Source organism: Galleria mellonella, unplaced genomic scaffold, assembly GCF_026898425.1.
Source record: "Galleria mellonella isolate WM207_F2 unplaced genomic scaffold, CSIRO_AGI_GalMel_v1 utg223, whole genome shotgun sequence".
Lineage (NCBI taxonomy): Eukaryota > Metazoa > Arthropoda > Insecta > Lepidoptera > Pyralidae > Galleria > Galleria mellonella.
This window is the reverse complement of record NW_026442042.1, coordinates 2,684,177-2,705,437: the sequence shown is the minus strand read 5'-3', so window position 1 is coordinate 2,705,437 and position 21,261 is coordinate 2,684,177. Positions and strand designations below refer to the sequence as shown.

General features: G+C 32.9%; 1 protein-coding gene across 6 annotated transcripts in view; it reads right to left on the bottom strand.

Annotated features, from left to right (window-relative positions):
- The window catches only part of LOC113517205 (RNA-binding protein Musashi homolog Rbp6), a 659,940-nt gene that overhangs the window by 226,283 nt on the left and 412,396 nt on the right, over positions 1-21,261 (bottom strand). For all 6 annotated transcript variants that reach the window (XM_052894657.1, XM_052894659.1, XM_052894660.1 and 3 more), the window contains one exon: positions 12,992-13,084. In XM_052894657.1, coding sequence (XP_052750617.1) covers positions 12,992-13,084 — 93 coding nt within the window. The remainder of the gene's footprint in view (positions 1-12,991; positions 13,085-21,261) is intronic.

The window sequence follows — 21,261 nt, the reverse complement described above, 5'->3', positions numbered from 1 at the left end:
GCTAAGCTGATCAAACCGATGGTCTTGTGGTTAGAGCACCGACGAGCTCTTATCTTTGTGCAAGGATAATATGACCGCGCAAATCCAGTCCTTTGGGAGCTTACCGGTTTTGTACATATACACCATTTTGTATTATTTATTTATTGAAAATATGATAATAAAATGATTGGGTGGGCTATCAGTTTCTTTGCCATTCTAAGTTGCATAAAAAAATCGTCAAATTACGTGTAGATTATAATGGATACCGGTTTACCTATTTGATCTGCGCAAGACATTTATCTAAAATCCAACAAACTCAGATTAATATTTGAGAGTGAGGAAACCAATATATAATATACTCTGTTTTTGAATCAAACCACTAACTTCCCCAGTTTCAACAGCGGTAGCGCTATAATAAATTATATAAATGAAGGGACATAACTTTTCATATATATCATGATATAATGTTGGAGCACATATGGCAATCTTTATTCCACAGAAGTGCCGCAGAAGTGAAAGATATTTCAAATATAAAAACACGTGCCCAATGCTAATAAAGTTAGGCAATATCGGAAAGGTATTTTGTATGAACGGTTTCCCAAGGAGGCCAGAAAAAAGGGACATAAAACGAGAAGAAACGAAAGTGGAAATATGGGGAAGTCATATTTTATTTACTGCATACAATCGAGCCTTTATCACGGTTTGTATCGAGTTAGAGTATTTGCTAGTATGCGCCGTTTAGGGAGATGGTCGAATCATTCTGATCAATTGCATATTTATATTTTACCATAACATTTTGTCGGACTCTTTTGAAAAATATACATTATTGTAATATATTCTAGTGTTGTATCAGTCAGGAAACAAATATCGATATCTATAATTCACTTATATTAATAATACACAACTTCTAATGTTCAAGATTATAAAATATTTAAGAAAAGTTAATATACCTGTTTGAATTTATCTAAAGTCGGCATACATTGCATCCTAGGAAAACCAATTGCATATAGGTACTCTTTTGTTTGATGCTTGTACAACGGGCCAATTTAGGTAGCTTCAGCCAAGCAAATTGCACATCCTTTTGTAGCTAAACATAGAGCAAAATAAAATTAGAGTACGCCAAAAACATGTTTGCATTGGAAGTATTACTCTGGCAACCCTTTGGACGGAGACAATATTCGGTATTTTTGTTATTCAGCAATAGTTTATAAAGATCTAATAGATAAAATTTACGTATATAGTTGTTAATCAATGGTTCTGACAACGATTTAAAAATAAACCCAAGAGTTAGTCGGGTGAAACAAGGAAATAAAGCGTCGCAGGCCACACTAAAGACGCTAAAACGTTCTATCGGTAAGGCTCAATAATTGGATTCGAAGGAAAGGAATTTTTGCGAAAAAATGTTCGACAATTTGTCAGTCAGCTAGGCGGGGGATCTCGGCGACATGATCGTGCTTCATCATGGTTTTTTCGTCAAAGTGCCTATCCCTGCCCCGCACGACCCACCTCAATAGGGAATTCTTATTACTTACTCGCTTTGGATACATTTTGTGTATACTGAAGTGAACTTTCCTCAAAAGAACTTTAATTCTCTCAGTTCTAAATAGGGGAAATCGAGCAGCTTTATTACTTCGAGCACGCTTGCTTTTGTTTTCTTTTACGATACCTAAAACACGACGTTACGACATTATAGCGTAAGTGAGGGATGTTGCGTTGCCTTGACTCGACGATAAGATTCTAAGAAAATAATAAAGTCGTCCCTCTCAAAAGGCTACTTATACTTAATAACACTTTTTCCGTAACTATAAAAAAGAACGATATACTTCAATTAAATAAACTAAGGATAAGGAGCTTCATTATATGCGTATTAGATATTATTTAAGAAAAAACAAAAATTATAATGAACAAAAGTAACACATTGAAGAATCACGAATCGATATAGAGGAAGTTTTCTAGTGAATACTGTTTAGCTGGAGTGTGGAGCATTGGCGCAGCCGGCTTCGCGTGAAAAATACCTTTTCATCTTGGGAATTCGTGCAGAGATGCCAAACTCTTATATTTATAAGGAGAAACGGAAAATAAACAAACCAAATGGATAGAAAAAAAGGAGTATACCGTCTCCCTCGCAATGGCTGTAGATCTCGCTGATTGTGAGATACGTCGTGCCGCACCTTGAATTATTTGACAGTTTGAATTGTCGCGGCCTGCCCTTTCCTGTTGTTATTTTTTACCATTTCACTACCACGTCACTAGAAAATAAATATTAAATATATACGTAAATATTAAATTGAACCTTGCGTGTTATGCACTACTATTTTGAACAAACAATTCATTTTTTATTTATATATTTTTAATAAAAAATTGTTTTATTTTTTTCAGAATATAAATATATGGAAGAAACTAACTTATTTAAAAATACACAAAAATTTCTGGATTCAGAAATTAGAAATTTTGAAGAACGTTCCTAATGTAGCTAAGTAATGAAAATGAGAAATGAAAGAGTTTTTACCGATTTTACTTGGTATGAAGCTGTGGAAGAGAGAAGCAAGAATTGTAATGGAGCAATCCTAAAATTATTTGTTATTTTGCTACTAAGTTTATATGGCTACAATATATGCATAAAGTAACATAAAATATTATGATGTAGGGAATCAATCAATGTATGTGGATTAGATCTGTTCCTTTTGATAGTTGATGGGGGAGGCCTATGTTCAGCAGTGGATAATTTATCGACTGAAATGAAGTATATACATTTCTGCGTAATATTTTATTACAAGAGTGAGTTCATGAGAGCATAATAGTATGACCCAATAAAATTCAATGAAATGATAACAAAGTTTTGTTCAAATAATCACAGAAACACTCTCTAAATGAAATTAGTAATAAATCAAAACGCTCAATCAAGTAATCGATTTTTTATTTGTACTAATATCGAAAATTAGCACACTATTATGAGTTAATTATTCGTTTATTTAAATTTCATCCACTAAGTACTATTGAGTACAATTTATAAAGTTGACAGAGTAAACATGTAACTAGGTAAGCGATTATTTAAAAACGATTAGGTGTGTTACATTAATTTTATATTTGAACGACAGACAAAACTAAGCGGATGAAGGTGCGTATCAAAGGATCTCGTCCGGGTGAAATATTACGTTTCACGTGTAATTTCTTCGAGAAAGTGTCGGCGCGTCTCGTCCAATCAACATGGTCGTTTGCTTGAACGCCTAATTATGTTTACGGTGTCCTTTTTTCCGCTATTTTCTGCGCGGATTTATTTCCATATTCAATATGTTCACTGTCATAATTTGTTTTAATTTTACTGTAAAACATTTAAAATTTTTATACCTATTGTTATTTTTTTTTGTTATCTAAATACATTACTGTATATTACAAAAAGAAAGTTATTTATCAGAATTTATTATGACTACGACCTACTACGCCAATACGTTAAAAATTGAACCGATTTTTACTCTTACGATGCTTCCGTATTAATTTTATTAACACACTGACTTACTCTACAATGAAATACGACAGTTTTTGTCGTATTTTATTGTAGTGCAAAACATTACATGCAGAAACGCGATTCGACATATTAACGTAACCTAACTAAATACCTCATCATGTTATGTATGTTCACGATTAAAATTGTTTTTTTTTTTGAGTAAAATGTACTTTGCCGAGTTTTGAAATAAATTACATTTGTTTATTACTTGGTCTATAGATATATTGAGGTAGAATCTGTGTAACGGTTATCCTCGGAGGAGGGCCACGCACGATCCATTAATTACGGCCACAGCGCGCCACGTGAGACGTCAACCTAGCTATCACCCCCATCCCCAGTGAGCGCATACGCCAACCCCCACCCCCTTAAATCCCAACACTGATCTTTTCTCAGCATTTTTTCACAAAGCTTTCATAAAATAAATGAATTAGCATACCTAATTGTCCCTCAAAACGAGAACAAAAAATGAAGAGATCCTCCAGCGAATTCGGACGGATTTCTACGAGGCAATCAAAATTTAGGAATAATTTAATATCCCGATCCACATGTAACGCTGGGTTTTATAAATGTAACAGTTAACACGAGAATAAGGATATAGTGACATTATGAGACAAGAGCGAAACTAAGAATAATTAACATATTGGATCAATTCCTTTTAAGGTTACAAATTTATGATTATTTGTATTCATCCGGTTAACAACAAGTAGATTTTTCTTCCAAAAAAAAATAAATAACACTATTCTTATTTGAAATGAATAAACTGCATTAACGCAAAATCCTGTATATTTTTCTTTACAGCAAACAGTTTTTTGCTTCGCAAATAAAAAGGCACTAATCATTGCAAAATTAATATGAGATCGACGAAGAAAGTTTGTTGATAACAAAAAGAATTATCAAAATCAATTCAGATTTTATGACGTAATCGCATGACATACATGAATTGATAATCATCTCTTTTTGAAATAAAATCATTGTGAATGCCTGATTTGATATTTTATTGGGGGCAAGATCTCTAAGAAATAGATTATTTTTGTGATTGCAAGAGTGCTACTCTGTAATCTGATCTGGAGATAGACTTATGATGGAATGATGATAAATTATAAATATCATTTGGTAACGCATTAGTTTTTGAATTTATTATAATATTTTCGCACAAATAATCGGCTTTTATTTGTTCCATCAGCTTCAATATTGTAACTGGATCAGCCAGTTGATGCGTGAATCTCATTTATAGCATGTCAATTAAGTTTATTGAACTTCAAATATGTACGTGGTATATTTGAAGTAAAAAATAATGTGCAATTTATAAATCAAAAGTAATTTTAATTCTTTATTTCATATTTTATTTACAATATCATCTGCTTAGGTATTCTAGTCTCTTTTGTATTTTTGCCGTGAAGTAGTTGTACTTGCTGGGTGTTATTCGTTTTTAATGGTGGAATATGGCAGTGAAATTATGTACTCGTAATACGAAGGCAGTAATAAGGGTGTTACAGTTTATTATATTATGTCTATAAGTAAAGCTTATCATTTTCGATTTGCTACTCTAAACTCCGTTCATAAAAAGATAATATCTATTTATTTATCTAAGAGGAAATAACGAAAATAATTTTAATCTCGATTGAAGGTCTCTTATTTCTTTTTAGATTTACCCTTCTTATACGTACAAAGATAGCCTCAAACGACTACAATTACGGGAAGATTTAAATTACAAAATATTTTACGTCGAAGAGTTTTATTTGTTTCATATATTACGTTCAGTTGCTATTTTCTGTCCAATAATAGGTAACGAAAAAGAAATTTCGAATATCGATTGAAAGTCTCTCATTACTTTTTGGATTTACCCCTCTTACGTGTTTGAGTGCGCAAAGATAGCCTCAAGCGACTACAATTACGAGAACACTGCTAGACGGCTAATACAAATCGGTAGCTCGGGGGTACGTTTATCCGGGCCTACTCTGCTTCTCTTATGCTCTTACAGGGAAACTATTACATCGAGAAATAATGCCTTAACAAGGCTTCATTTTTTCACATAAATATAGACTGAAAAGTTACGGCAATAGAATTGAATTTTGTTGTATACCATTAAATAAATATTTCCGTATAATGGGACACCATTTTATTTCGTCTATTAAGTACATGGATAAAGATATTGTATTGGAATTTAATTATTCGTTTTTTGATTGTATTTTCACCGTAGGTTTTTCTTTTTATTATTAATATTTTATTTGTTTATTGTGGAAAATGAAAAATGGCACACAACGTTGATTAATACATGTGGTAATAATGTTGGTTTAAATTATGAAAAAAAGAATATTCATAAAATGATATTATGAACAAATCCAAACATTATGTAAGGATTAACAAAATCAAGAACGTTAATAAAAATAATTAAATATAGATAAATTCAAGAATCAACTAAAATAAAAAAATAAAAACACTTCTATATGTATTCTGTATAGTTCTAAAGTATGAATGGTAAATATAACAGTCCATACGTGTCAAGTTTAAGTAAATTTTAATATAACGACCAAAGGATAGATTAAACGTAACATAGATGAACAGATGGATAGAAGACCTGAACAACAAAAGGAGAGAGAGAGAGAGAGAGAGAGAGAGAGAGAGAGAGAGAGACAACAGAAGTACAAATTCCAGTTTCAATAGAAAAGTTTCTAAAAAAACACTAAACACTAAGAATAATCAGGAAAATTACCAACTTAATAAAATTATATAAAATTAACTTCCATATTTACCTACATTATTACATCTATGCAGTTGTGATGATTGTTTTATTACTATTATTTGAATATTATTTATTGCTTTAGTAGAACAGTCAAATAATTATTGTCCACCTAATACAAAATACACAATTTAAATGTAAATAGAAAGACGGCAATCCTAATTAAATCATAATGTAAAATCCAAGTATGTAATATATATATAGAACCAAAAAACTAAAAGTTAATATATTCGTCTCATGTTAGTGTGTAATTCTGAAAGAGCTCCTTCAGGAGTAATTACGTGGTTCACTAAAACTGTTCGGGAGCATAATTAGTTCTCTATTAGCCTAATATATTGGCACTTTGCTGCTGCCCGCTTTGCTTCAATGCAAGCAAAAAAGCGAAATCTCAACTCAGGAAATTCGTGTCCGTAATTTCAGAGACGTGTTTTGCCTTTAGTTCTTTAGAAATGCATTCAGCCGTATTATTTTTTATCGTTATAAATTAAGAATTTCAATTTTAAACCTAAGTATTATTTAAATTGTTAAGGCTTAATTTTTATAAAGTTTTAAGTAAAAAGGAATGAAAACAAAGGATACAATTATTAAGTTTATTATACAAAATTAGTATTAACTGGACCCATACAATAATAACAAAAAATCATCGTCATCATGAATTCATGAATCAATTAAAGTATTCATTAAAATTTATAAATGTCAATTTATATTTTTAGATAATAAAAATTACCTGCATTTCAAATGCCAAATATGTAAATAAAATAATTAGCTAAAATACGATTGGTAACTGAAAGTTAACATGAAATACATGCCGCAACACGAGTGTCGTTTGTAGCCGAAGCTTTAGCAGCCTTCGATCACCCGTCAGCGTATAACCAAATTAGAGCAATTTAAGTCAGGAAATTGGAAATGCTATCGGGCGCCCAGCACCCTGCAACGGGAATGGTACGCTGGTATTTTAGACATCCACCGTTTCGGCAGCCGTGGCTAATGTCGGAACAATGCACGAATCTGGACAGCCAGATCCGAACGGCTCCGAAGATAAACGACAACCGTAGAGCGCAGTAACAACTGATTGATATACGGCCTCCGATGATATCGTATACCTAGTTGAGCCAAATTCCAGACCCGCTTCAGTCACAGTTCGAGTACTGTTGACAGTAAACGATGTTTAGACAGCGAACGCGTAAGTTAACTACGTATCGGTTGAATTGTTTGTTTATCTCGGTTATCTACCGGATTATTCGTCGAGTCGAGCGTTCGAGAACTGTTTTTGTTCTATTCTACTATAGATAACTGTATTATCGAGCATTAGCAAAAGCTAATTTCGATAATAGTTATATCTTATTTCTTAATTTATCTAAAATTTGCCGGCATAATAGTATGAAAAGAGATTGTAAATATTTCTATGAAATTCAACACATAATAGGCATACAAATTATAATAATGTAAAATGTGATCATAATTACTACATGCAATTTACATAAGTAGAAAGAAAATAAATATGACAGCATATCTCTGAGAAAACGCACAAAATAAACTCTACGAAAATTTAATACTTGATGATTAGTACTTAGGAACAAATGCACTTGCATAAAGTTCAAAGTAGCCCAATACCAATAATAAAAAGCGAAAGCACTTCTATTCTTATGAGTAGAACATTTATGTAGGTATTAATTTTCTGCATAAAACGTCACGTGGCTTGGCTGTGCAAATATTATCTCCTTAAGTTTGTAACAATAATAAACTTTTCTTATGAAATGTTAAAATTAATTGCTTTCCATGGATTATTTTTTGTTAAAATATCTATTAAACCAACTTAGTTCGTTTTCTTAGAACCTTAAATTGGTTTCAATAGTATATTATGCTCTTGGAATCTAGAAGCATAAGGTGTTATAAAAACTTGACGAGGAATATCTACATACGTCCTAAGGCCTAAATGAGTTAACATAAGGTATTCTAGTTTGTCGTGTGGTCCCAGCACAGAATGGGTCACCTCTTCTTTTCTTGTGCGTATCGTAAGAGATGACTAAAGGAATTTAATGCTCGAGCAACGGGCAGCAGCATTCCTCTTAAAACATCACCAAAACTTAACTGAGGTTACCAGCCCGCCTGCCAAGCGTGGCAACTGCTGGCAAAATCTCCCTCATGGAGGAGGTCCATATTCAGCAGTAGACAGTTAACGGCTGATATGATGATAACGATTATTCTGTCTTTACATTCAAATCTCAATTTATTTTATTGATTAACATAATTGTTATTTTTTATTTAACTATTATTATTTTTGCTGCCAAATGATCGAATCGTATGCCACAATAATTCACAATTGTAGCCGAGGCAATAAAGTTTTGCGTTTATCATAATTGTACTTGAAAATCAAGTAATATGTCTCAGATACGGACTTTTCGTCGTTTATAAATCTAAAAATAACACAGCTATAATAAATAATATTCGGAGAAAGAGGATGTTTTTACTTAAACATCGCAGCCAAAATTCTTGTGAATAAAGTTGTCCGCTTAACATTAAATATAAGATCGCTTTAGCGAGGCAGATAGACAGATAAAGACGGCATACATTTTCATGAGAACAGAAAAAAATAAAATATAAGCAATCCGCGGCAAAATTGTAGGACCAAGTGTGCGTTTCTGTCGACTAGGGCAGAGATTGGCAGACGGAGTTTATGGTACGTGGTAGTAAAGAAGCTTAAGCGCCCTCAAAGACCAATGGAAATACTACTTTGATACGACCAATTGAAGTATACATTACATAAACAGCGGTTCTTGTAGATAACACTTAATAGACATAGGCTTCAGCGATTACACCGGTCGTTCGGCTAATTAATTTTTAAGTCGGCATCCCGGAGCTGGCAGTGCCGAGTTTCAAGTGAATTCGACTGCGATTTACATATTATATAAGGGGTTTGTTTTCTTGATTTCAAATCTCGATTTGAATTTTGTTGTTGTTTGAGGAAAGCGGGTTTGAAATTAATTTGTTCGTAACAAACGTTTAATTTCGACAAGGCATAAGCCTACCGATCTATACTCGGTTACTTTAGCTACCTCAATTTACTCTTATTACCTTTGTAATTAGAATAATATAAATAGTACGCTTTTAATAGGCTATTAATATTGATAATGTGAAAGAAAGACGAAATTGATAAATTATATGCCGTATTATATGTATCGATATTTTAAAATTTAGTCGTAGCGTATTATGAAACACAAAAGTAACAAATATGGGTGGGTAATATATGGCAATATCTATATATTTTAGTTACAATGTCTATATACAGGTCCAATAAAGAATTTGTTAAAAGTCTGTTATCCAAAAAATAATATTGAAAAACAGACTTTTAACATATTTGAAAATAAATGTCCGACCGATATGGGCGATATCGAAATGGGTTATGATTTGTTATCCGCTATAACATTCAGAGGAACCCAATATATAGATATCGGGTTGCTATCCATACCCATGCCTAGTAACAAGTTCTATAAACTTTTTGTAATGGCTTGATTTCATGACTAGTATTTTAAAATTAATAACAATTATGTCTACGAAACTACAAAATCATAAATTTAAAAACTGATGATATAACATATATCGTTTTAAAATTTATATAAGTTTTCATTACGAATTTATCAATTGAATGCATCGTAATTTTATGAGAAACTCAAAATGTTTTATAATTTTTGACCCATGTTTTTTTATTTAAAATGTAAATAAACATACATAATTGTATGAGCAACAACTATGGTCTATGTTACATTATATTTTTTATACAGCTATTACAGAATATCAGCGCTGTAGAAATTAATTCGCTGCAGCCACGTGCTGGGTGGCGACCACGTTGAGGATAACAAATGTAAAGCTTGTTTTCTACTGATGATTAATATAACTCTTTTTGTTGTTGGCAATAAATGTTTTCTTTCTTTCTAAAACGTTTGGTTTCACTGTTAGAGCACTTCCTTCAAAGGATAATTATTTTGATTTCACCTTATGTATAGCTAGTCTTGAGTCATGTACAATTTTTTATTGTGGTAATAAATTTCTTTCCTATCCTTATAGTTACATTGCTATCGTAACTTACACTAATCGTGAGTACGTACGTTAAGAAACATGTTTGTTATTACATAATAGCCCACTCGTCATTTTATAAGCACGAAAGTACATTCTTATAGCCATATTCGGTTACTAACATGTTAACAATATCAAGGATTTTTATTTCCTTCGAAATGGCAAGCTTTCCACTTAAGTACTCAAGTAAGGGAATGTGAAATGTGGAGAAAATGCACGACATTGCTACTAGATAATATTTAGGTTCAACTTAAAAACATTTAATGGGAGTCCAAAAATAGTTTCATTATTTTGCTATTATGTTTTATCTAGAATTATACTAAGTAACCATATGATTCTACTTGCGGATAGATAATTATGAAGATCAAAGAAAAATTATTTTTAACAGAAATCCTGTGAATTTAGTGTTAATTGCGATTCACTTGACGTAGCAAGACTTCCTTCGTTTTATTATTTTGTAATTAAAAAAAAAAAAAACTAAATAATTAAAAACTTGTAATTGCATGATGAAAACATTATTATTACTTAAGATTATTGGTGAGCACGATTTTTACAATAATTACTCACTTACCAATATGCATGGCTATACATATACATGCATACGATATAGAAAATAGTAATAAAGATGAAATTTTGCGCGGACTATTCTGGCTATAAATCCAACAGTTTCTAAATCCTTGAAAGGGCACTGTCGAGCAGCTTTCATCAGAAAATTCTCCATTATCTGGAGGAAATCGTTACCGGGGTTGCTCGCCCACCCTTCGGCCCCGACCCGCCGGGCTTTCATTTACGGCGTTGCGTGTACGCGTCCCCGCGGCTTTTGCTTCAGGTGGGTGTAGTCATTGTGTTCGGTATTTAAGTGGCTCATTTGATATTCCGAGACAGTTTGCATTCGGAAAGCTCGCACGTAGGAAGCCCGGGAGGTATCGAGACATCAGAGTCACGGATCGTACGCACACATCGTTGTATTGTGCATACACGGCCCATTGAAAACTTTCACCTATAGAGGGATTTCTAAGAATTTTTAATTAAAAAATTATAGGTTATAATATCTTTACTTGACTTATGATTGGACACATGACACGAACATCAAAGTACTGACATGTGACATACCGTCACAATCGGCGTCGGATACAAGACCCGCCGTCTACAAAACTTTACGAGCTCACGCACACGCACGCGTTGCGGATTGCGTTGAGTCGCGTTGCGCAATGTTTATCCACAAATACACTAATGAAGGCACCTACAAAAGCGACTAGATTGTTAATTAAACTTGCTCAAAATGTGACACCCTTACGAAATGATGCCGAGCTGGGAGCACAGTGCACGGCTTCAATGTTATTGAATTAATTTGTAATCAGAATTCTCGGTGTGCGTTCTTGGATGTAATAATGGTATTCCATAATTTATTTGCCTCTACACACTAAGCTTGTTCAATACATGGCATTGTTTCCTCCTCACAGTTGTACCCATTAACATGAACTTACTCCCATTAAATATTCCAAAATCAGCGATTTACATAATTTGCTGTTTTGTAAAATAACATACTTTATATACATTTCAAAAACACAAATATCTATTGTATTTAAATAACGTAATTGCGGTTACATATTACAATATAAAGACAAAAGTAATTCAAAAGACCCCATCATTAGGCTGCCGACCAAAAGGAATAACCATTGCCTTAATCATTATTCTTAAAGACTCTTCATTAAATTCCTTTTATCTCTCTCGGGATATTTCCTTCGCTCGGCATCAATCACATTCACTCCGAAAAACTCGTTGGCTTTATTCTAAACTCTCATAATAGGTAATGAAGGTTTTGATCGTCGCGGGCGGCTGGCGGGCGCCGATTACTTTGAGAGCTGCCACAATGACTATAGTCAATGTTGAATTCTGAAAAGTTTCTTAGTTCACATCCATACTAGATACGGAGCTAATTACCAGGAAACTTTTGTAGATAGACACCTGCACCGAGCCGCGGCTGCCAGACAAAGACCGACTTATCGCAGGCTTACAGGCCTGGACAGTGTGCTAAGCGAGTCTTAACTTTAATGCCTCCCATAAAAGTCCAATTTCGTGTGTCCCACTTCGCAAATTGAGACGATAGATTCTTGCAAGGCAGTCTTATTCAATATCAACCTTGAGGAGTAAGAAAACAATGATATTGTTTTCTTTATGTACAAACTGTCATCATACGAATATTTAATTAAAAGAGATTTCATTACGGCGATTACTATAAAAGTTTATTTTAATTTACTGAATGTATATATTCATTAAAATAAACAATTAGAGGTAATGCCTAATCTAACAGCTTAACGTTAATCTGTTTAATGAATTTCCATTGAAACAAAGTACAGTAGGCAAATATCATAACAGAGTTTGCAAGTTTGGCTGAAATGCCAAATTTGAGGGTAACGTATTTAATATTATGTGCACGAAATGATTTAGCTGCGGGCAAAATTAGCGTTGCCTAATAACAAATGGGACATGACAGCGCAAATTCAGTACACTTTTCCAAAAAGTTGAGTGTAAATTAAATTTCGCGAGCGAAGTTGCCGTAACTTCGCGCTTTCAACTGACATGTTGCGTATAATGCGGCGTCGAAATGCTCTAAATATATTATATTTTCTTAACATATCATCTTTAAAACGAATAACCGTTGATGTGTTTCTCAGGAAATTAGTACTCACCGGTCCAAATTGTTCGAAGTAATTCTTTACGTCTTCCAGCGTTGTGGGTGCTGATAGCCCTCCTACAAAGATTTTCTTTGTCCTGGTAACCATCTGTAACAAAATTGAGAATAGTTTATTATATCAAATAATATAAACGTGAGCAGAAATTTATCTACATAAATATGAAACGGCTGAAGATTCCGATAGTTAGTAATGTAAAAACAATTGGGAACGAAATAAACCGATGTACGGTGAGCAAGCGAAATGTTAAAATAATTGCTGGTAATATATTATGCAATCCTCACAATGAGATGTTAGCGGAAAGTATATTTGAAGAACATGTAATATCTAATGGAAACGCAGAAAAATAATATGTTATAGTATATAAAGAATTCATACTAAATAAATTTGTTTTAGTAATTTGGCGTCCAAAATAGATCAACTTATTTATACACTGTTCTCATATAAAAATATTATGCAGGTAATTTATACTATATCTAATGGCATATTGTGTAAATAAAATTTAAACTGTAACTTATATATTTTATAGAAGCTTCATTATAATGTCAATATTGCGCACATTTCTACTTCAAACTCCTTTCTTCTGGAATATTAATGCAAGTAATAACAAGGTATAAAAGCACGCTGTGACAAGTTGACAATAGTTGTCGTATTTTTAAAAGGTTTCAGATCAGTAACAATGTTGAAACCTGAGCTGGGTTACTGCAAATACAATTGTGAAGTGGAAAATTTCGTGAAAAAAAAATCAAAAGGCTTTCAATTCACCCATTTTATTGATTTTATTGATTGATGAGGTGGTTAAAAAATACAGTTAGCTAATTTAGTCATAATTACAGAATTTAGTGAAAATAAAACGTTCAAACAAAAAAAATGTGATATTGTAGGCTCTAGAGATGTTCTTATTTTATAAGACGGGTTTGCGGTTTAAATTTTTGAATATTAAGAAACAAATTTTATATAATGTTGATAAATGTGTATAACATTTTTATATCTAATAAAAAAATATAATGGTGCAATGTTTGTCTTTTTTTAACTTTCGTATTAAAATTGATACAATATGAAATAATTGTTATATCAGATCTTTGTATAACTTTTATTTATATGGGTTCTAAGCGAGTACGTAACTACAACCTAAACCTTTCAAGGCTCTAGAAACACCCAATAAATATTATTACGTTTCTGAAAGGAATCCCTATTACTATGAGTGGCGAAAGATAATAGCTCTGTGGAAATTGAATGAAACAAGATTCGGTAACATCTAATGTAACTAATGTAAGTGAGTAAGAGGGCCGGAGTTCTGGGCCGATCCCAAACGAAATCACACTCAAATATACGTAAATGATGAATAAGTGGCACGGCGAAGGGTGGTAGGGAGGCGCAACGTGTCCAAGTGGCGGTCCTTTCCGCCCCGCTCTCTCCTGCCTTTTCCCTGTAAATCTCGAGTGTGACAACATTCCCTGCCCCCCCCCCCCCATCACGTTGTCTCGTCAAATCGACGTATTTTTAGTCCGTTTAATTTTGCCGCGTTTTAAATTTAGTGACTAACATTAATATTAATTCATACATTAATATAAGCTGTCACTGAAACAATGTATACTCACTACTAGTTACTGATGTCTATTAAATAATAATAAATATTAATATAAATTTAAAAATAGATATGAAATAACCACTACAATACGTCGATCAATACAAATGGAACTTAGTCAATGTTATGACGGTCATCATTACGGTATTTATAATAGATTTAAGTACCGGTATGGTAGTTATTACAAATGGTAAATATAAAGCCACCTTCAATGTCAGAGCAAGCGTAACAGTAAAAATTGTAAACCCGTATTTTTGTATTATTATAAATATTTATATCTACTTCTTTTCTCTTATCTTACTGTAATCACAGAATAAGGCATAGCGCTTAAAACAAGTTCTAACTTCTTGCAGAATAACTTTTCTTCTACTGAGCATATTCGGTTTGGAATTCAGCCAGGATGTGGACATTGACCACATTAGTTACAATAGTTTCTAAGCACTGTCACGAATAGGTGAAGCGGACAATATCGCAGATGTTTCGGAGTACCTATACTTTTTTTTTATACCATTGAGGTGGCAAACAAGCATACGGCCCACCTGATGGTAAGCGGTTACCGTAGCCTATGAACGCCTGCAATACCAGAGGTATTACGCGCGCATTGCCGACCCTGAAGAAACCTCTTTACCCCCTTTTGAAGAACCCCGTGCTGTAGTCTCTTGGGAAAACCTCGGCAGGGAACTCATTCCATAATCTGAGTGTTTGTGGGGGAAAACATCTCTGAAACCGCGTTGTACGCGACCATTTAGGCTGTAAGGTATAAGGGTGAACTCCCTGTCGATGGCGAGCCGTACGATGATAGAAAGTGGCCGTAGGCATCGTATTGAATAATTCTTCTGAACACAATTCGTTGTACAAGCGGTAGAATACGTAGAGTGAGGCAAAATCTCTCCTAAGACTTAAGGGTTCGATACCGATCAGGTAATTTATTAATTCATTAGACATCTTCTAACATACGTATATCCAAATTATTCCACTGTTAGATAAAGGCCTTCTATTTATGTCTCTTCATGTCTATATTTAAAGATCAATGCGTTTGTACACTTTTACTTTTACGTTTTACTTCCAATGGGTCCAAATTGACAACTCACCTACGCTTCAATCTACCTCGCCACCGGTATCACTTAAGTTCTGGAAGTTGTTGGGTTTAAGGAGATTACTTCGATATTATCTTCTGAAATTTTACATACATTAAATATGCGTAGGTTTGTGTGTATTGTATTAGTAGCAACGTGGAATTTCATTTAATGTGTTTAATATTTTCATCATATCTAAACTTGATAAGACATACAGTGCTCTCCTTTTCATAGTGACAAGGCGAATTGCTTGCGTGCTTCTTTAGTGGAAGTATATACCCAAAACTACTTTTATGTTTATGTATTACTAAAGTGCACTATAAGTGGAGCGATTATTCATTCGACCTTTATACTTCTCGACTCATATATAGCCTTGTCCATTAATTGGAATGTACACTACTAGAAAGTAAAGTTAGCTCGGGTTTAATTTCATCACAAAGTTTTAAGTTGTGAGTAGATTTACAGGTTCCTTCAAGCTTATGGTCTAGAGTAGCATCGCCATGTACAGATAAAAAGTATCAGGTGTTAAACTATTAATATATAAATAATTCGCCCATGTTATCGAGCAACAAACATTTTATATATTTTGCACGTGTATATTATTGTTTAAAATATCAATAATTTGATTTTATTTGGTAATGGAAAATTTGCCTTTGGTATTGGTATTGGTTATGTAAGTACACTAGTACAATATTTCGTTATAACTTTTATTTACAAATAGTAAATTTAAATAATTCACAGATTTTTAGATTATAATAAGTATTTAGTTAAAATATGAGCACTTACAAAAACGGCAAGGTTAAAAATTGACTTATAAACAGTAATAGAAAATTTTGCTTCAAGGTAAATTGCAAATTTAATTTTAAAGAATTTCGTTTTATCATAATTAGTGCATAGTCTAGTGTAAGCCCTAGTTGTATAGAAATTTAGATGTCATAGATATATTTAGTATTTATTTTTGATTACTTGTTTTCCAAAATAAATATATTGTAGACATAAGCGTGAAAGGATCACATGTATTTTATTGGTATGCGTGGGTAGTACACGTCGAAATGATATTGTACTTTCTTGAACTCACTCAATGTAATCCGTATACAACGTGACCCACGAAAAGGAATATATTTAATTCGGCAATAGCAATTTTAAATACTGGGCAAATGATAAATAAAAATTTGATTAATCGGCATTTATAAATGGGATTGCAAAGGGTGTCCCATTGGGAACGAGTGTCAGGTTTACCTGTGGCCACGTCAGCCGAAACTGTTGGCAATTACCTTAAATGTGGACAACGCAGTCCAATCCCCTGGGAAAATTATTATTCACCGCATATCCAATTTTTGGTCCGCTCTAAATTGGTACACGCTACCTGTGATTGCCCGAATTAATTGTGCCACGAGTAAGTTAAATTAATTTGTTCCGACATTTAATGATTTATCTTTCACCTTAAATGTAGTTTGTCTCTAAAGTAGACTTCAGTAGTTAGTATGCCTATACAGGTGTATAGACTGTAATTTATGAAAATCCTTTTAAGGGAGTATCGTATCAGTAAAACTGGATATTTTCTCCAAAAAAACATGGGTTCACCGTGTCAATAGAGAAAAATAACCCACTTTAGGATTTTACTTTATTTAGTTTTCTATACGATTATATACGATTAGATTATATACGAATAACAATAAAGTTTCTTACAATATGTATTATATTATGTTTTAATTCTAACAACCGGATTGAGTTACGTATATTTTTGACAAGAATGTTCGATTAGTTTCGAGGTCATCTGGAACCCTTTTTCATGAGTGGATATGCCGCGAATGCGGCTTGACTATATACCTCGTGAATGTCCACAGCGCGTGATCAGCGTACTAAAACTATGCGAAACATCTCGAAAGTAATCGAGCATTTTAGGGAAAAAATACAAGAAAGGAAATCTAGTTTTTGCTCATAATTATTGATCGTTGCTAACCATCATGTTTTTTATATACTCAATTGATGGCCAAAAAGAAAAAAAGGCACTTATATTAATTATATTTAATTTGTATACTTAATGAGTTGATGAATGAAAACGAAAATATAAGTTCTATAAAAAAAGTAATGAAGTCGAAGATGGAGTTCGAGAGTCAATGAATATAGCCGCATATGCAATCGCAAAAAAACAGATGCACAAAGTAAAATTCCACTCTTTGACCACAGACATGAAAAAAGAAGATGCTTTGAGAATAAATGGAATATCTACAACAAGGTTGAAGTTCATCAGTCCGTAACGAAGTCCAATGCTAAATGTCAGATGAACAAACTAAATAATCATTGCAGATTACATGATGAATATTTCGAGAAAAGTATTATTTTTTCAATGAATGTCGTTACATTATTGTGTAATTTGGTATTTTGAATCGAAATCAAAATATCAAAACTAAAAGAATGAAGGAGCACAATATACACAATACAAAGGATTTGCAAATTAAGGTGTAAGTTTTGTTGACCGCATTCTTAATCTAAGAGTAAGAGAGAGTATCTTTTAAAAAAACTCAGTCTAATATATATAAAGGGCTTACTACATTGGTTAAGGAACTGAGAAAGAATTTTGAAAGTAAAGATAATGAAATTGTTATATGTGGCGTTGGAAAGCACACTGATATTGGAAGAGATATAAAATTTGCTTGTTATTTTGTATTTTTTTTTTTATATTACTAGCGGCAAACAAGCGTACGGCCTGTCTGATTGTAAACAAGGTTACCGTAGCTTGTGGACGCCAGTAATACCAGCGATGTCTCACTCGCGCATTACAGAACCTTAACACATTTTTTTGAAGAATCCCATGCTGTAGTCTCTAGAAATAGCCTCGGCAGGAAGATCATTCTACAACCTGTGTTCGTGAGAGGAAGATCCTGTGAAATCGCACTGTGCTTGACGATTCTGGTTTTAAGGTATGAAGATGTATATTTTATATGTACAGATGTACGTATAACATGGACATTTTGTATAACATGATGTTTTTCAGTTGGTTTGACAAAAGACGATTAATTTGATGAAAGTAAAAAAAAACGAGAAATGTAAATAATATGAATAAATTGTATGTATATTTGGAGATTTACTAATAATAATAAGAAATATAGAAAATGGTCTTTAAAGTGTAATTAGAGAGAAGTGAGGACTAAAAGACAATGTAGTGAAAATAATCGAAAAGGGAATGTTGCATTGGTTTGGTCATTTAGAGAGGACGGATGAAAGAAGAATTACAAAAGAGATTTATTGAGCAAGAATAAATAGAGATGTCGGTAGAGGCCGCTCTACACGGACGTATGTTACCAAATAGGCGACGTGTTAAAGAAAGGCCAAATTAAAAGTTCCCGTAACCGGTGAGCGAGTATAAAAAGATTGATGAATGTGGAAAAAGCGAAAGAGGTTTGAATCGAAGCATTTGACATTCCATTGTTTCTGCCTACCCTAATGGGAGACAGGTGTACAGATGTATATATGTATGCATATCTTTCAGGTTTAAAGAAAAGGAGCCGTGATTTTTATTGTAATATTTTGTTGTATTAACTTGTATTGGATAAACGAGTTTTGTAATGAAACAAAATCTTATTTCAATCAACATCAATATATTATCTTCAAAAATAAAAAATAAAACTTAGTATGTACACATTTACTTATATAACATAAATTAATATAGCATAATATACAATAGATACTGATGTCCGATAGAATGCTGTAAATTTTTATAAACGAAATATGAGTATATACGTATACGCAAATGAATAATAAATGAATATATTTTAAATAATTTCATATTAGTATTATAAATATTATATTATACTTAGTAATATTAATATTACATTTGACTTTACTACTCCATCTAGTATTTATTGATAAGAAATCATATATTTACTAAGTATATAGTATTTATATTCATTATCTTTGCATGCATCTAGATACTCTCGTTAGGTAACGTGAACCAATGATGACTGTGAAGTAATAAACAAATTGGTGATTTCAAATTTCGCATACGAACAACCGCAGACAACACTGTAGTTGGCAAATAACATTAACCGCCCTCTCGTTAACGGGCTCGGTTACTCGTCGTAGTAATTTCGTTGTGAAAAATACAACAATTTAATTTAGCCTAACTTGACCGCGGGGCGACGGCAAACACTGAACGGCAACACGACAAAAAGCTACACACATCAATTACGACGCGACGCGACACTGGAACGGCCGCGTCCGTGTCCCTTTACGTGCGGCTTACCAGTTGCTCTAACTCAATTCATAATGTGCCACTGCCGAGCTGTACGTTGCGCTGAAATTTTTACGTTTCTATCCACGGCAAAAGTAGACTATATAATGTATGGATGTCATGTTGGCACGCCACGTCATGAAAATTATGATACGAGGCTACGCTGGTACAATATACGACATCGCTGGCACTATATATAAACTCTGACAGTTGTTTACTTAAATAAAATTAGTCAAGTGCGAGCAGAAATCGCTTCTTGAGAATTCTGTACAGGTGTAAATGATATTATAATAAATAAAAATCGTCTTAAATTAATGCTTGGATTTGATTATTTTTTTCTTATTTTTATTTTTTCGTACTTCGTATAATTTTATTATATAATTGCAGCTTTTAGGTATAAAAATATGTAGTCGAGTTCATTACAATACAGAATTGACTTGTGCATATTTGGCAGGCTGTATTTAATCCGATTATCTGACATGGCAGAGGGCTAACCTACCGCCTTTTTTGTGCTTTTTATTTTTACATTTCGCAATAAAAATATATTGAATAGAATATATAGTTGGAATATACCGTAATTTTTTTCTGAAAACACAAGAATAAAATGCATCTAAAAAAATATTCTGAATTCTACTAAACAAATTTATTATATCATGATACATTTTTGACACTTTTGTCAAAAATTATTTTAGGTGAAATTATTAGTTTTATTTAATTTTATAAGATTATTTAACACAAACTGCATTAGAGTGTTCTTCTTTATTCAGAATTTTGTTGCTGAGTTAATTTAAATTACAAGATTCTATCTTTAAGAGCACGTAACAGTTAGACAGACATCACTGAAATAAACCTGAAGTTCTACGGAACTCTTAAAATATGTTCGCAAAAAACGTATCACACTACAGGAGAGATTGCAAAATTTTTTGTTACAATAACTCTAGGTATTACAGACGCGGACTATTCGTACTACCGATGTGTATAAATAAATGCATTCAACGGGGCAATCTCGCAATTCTTTTGTTTCGTATATTTTTTATTGCTTTAAATCCACTCAACAGTGTGCACCTTTTAGTTCCTAAAAAAATAAACTGCAGTGAAATCCAGTTGAAAACATTTTCTTTCGCGAGTTTTCTGCAGCGTGAAAGAGTGAACATGCCATTTATTGCCGCACTAACGGTTGGGACAATATTAATCAATTTTTACACACACAGAATTTCGGAGGATCAACGGCACAAAGGTCGACCGGCCTAACCGGTGCTGACGTCGCGTTCCATTTTTGTTTGCCCGTGCCCTCTGTGCCGCTCGTCTGCTCTTTGTCTTCCTCAATAAATGCTTATTTTGAAGCGCCTATTATTTTTTATTATTACTA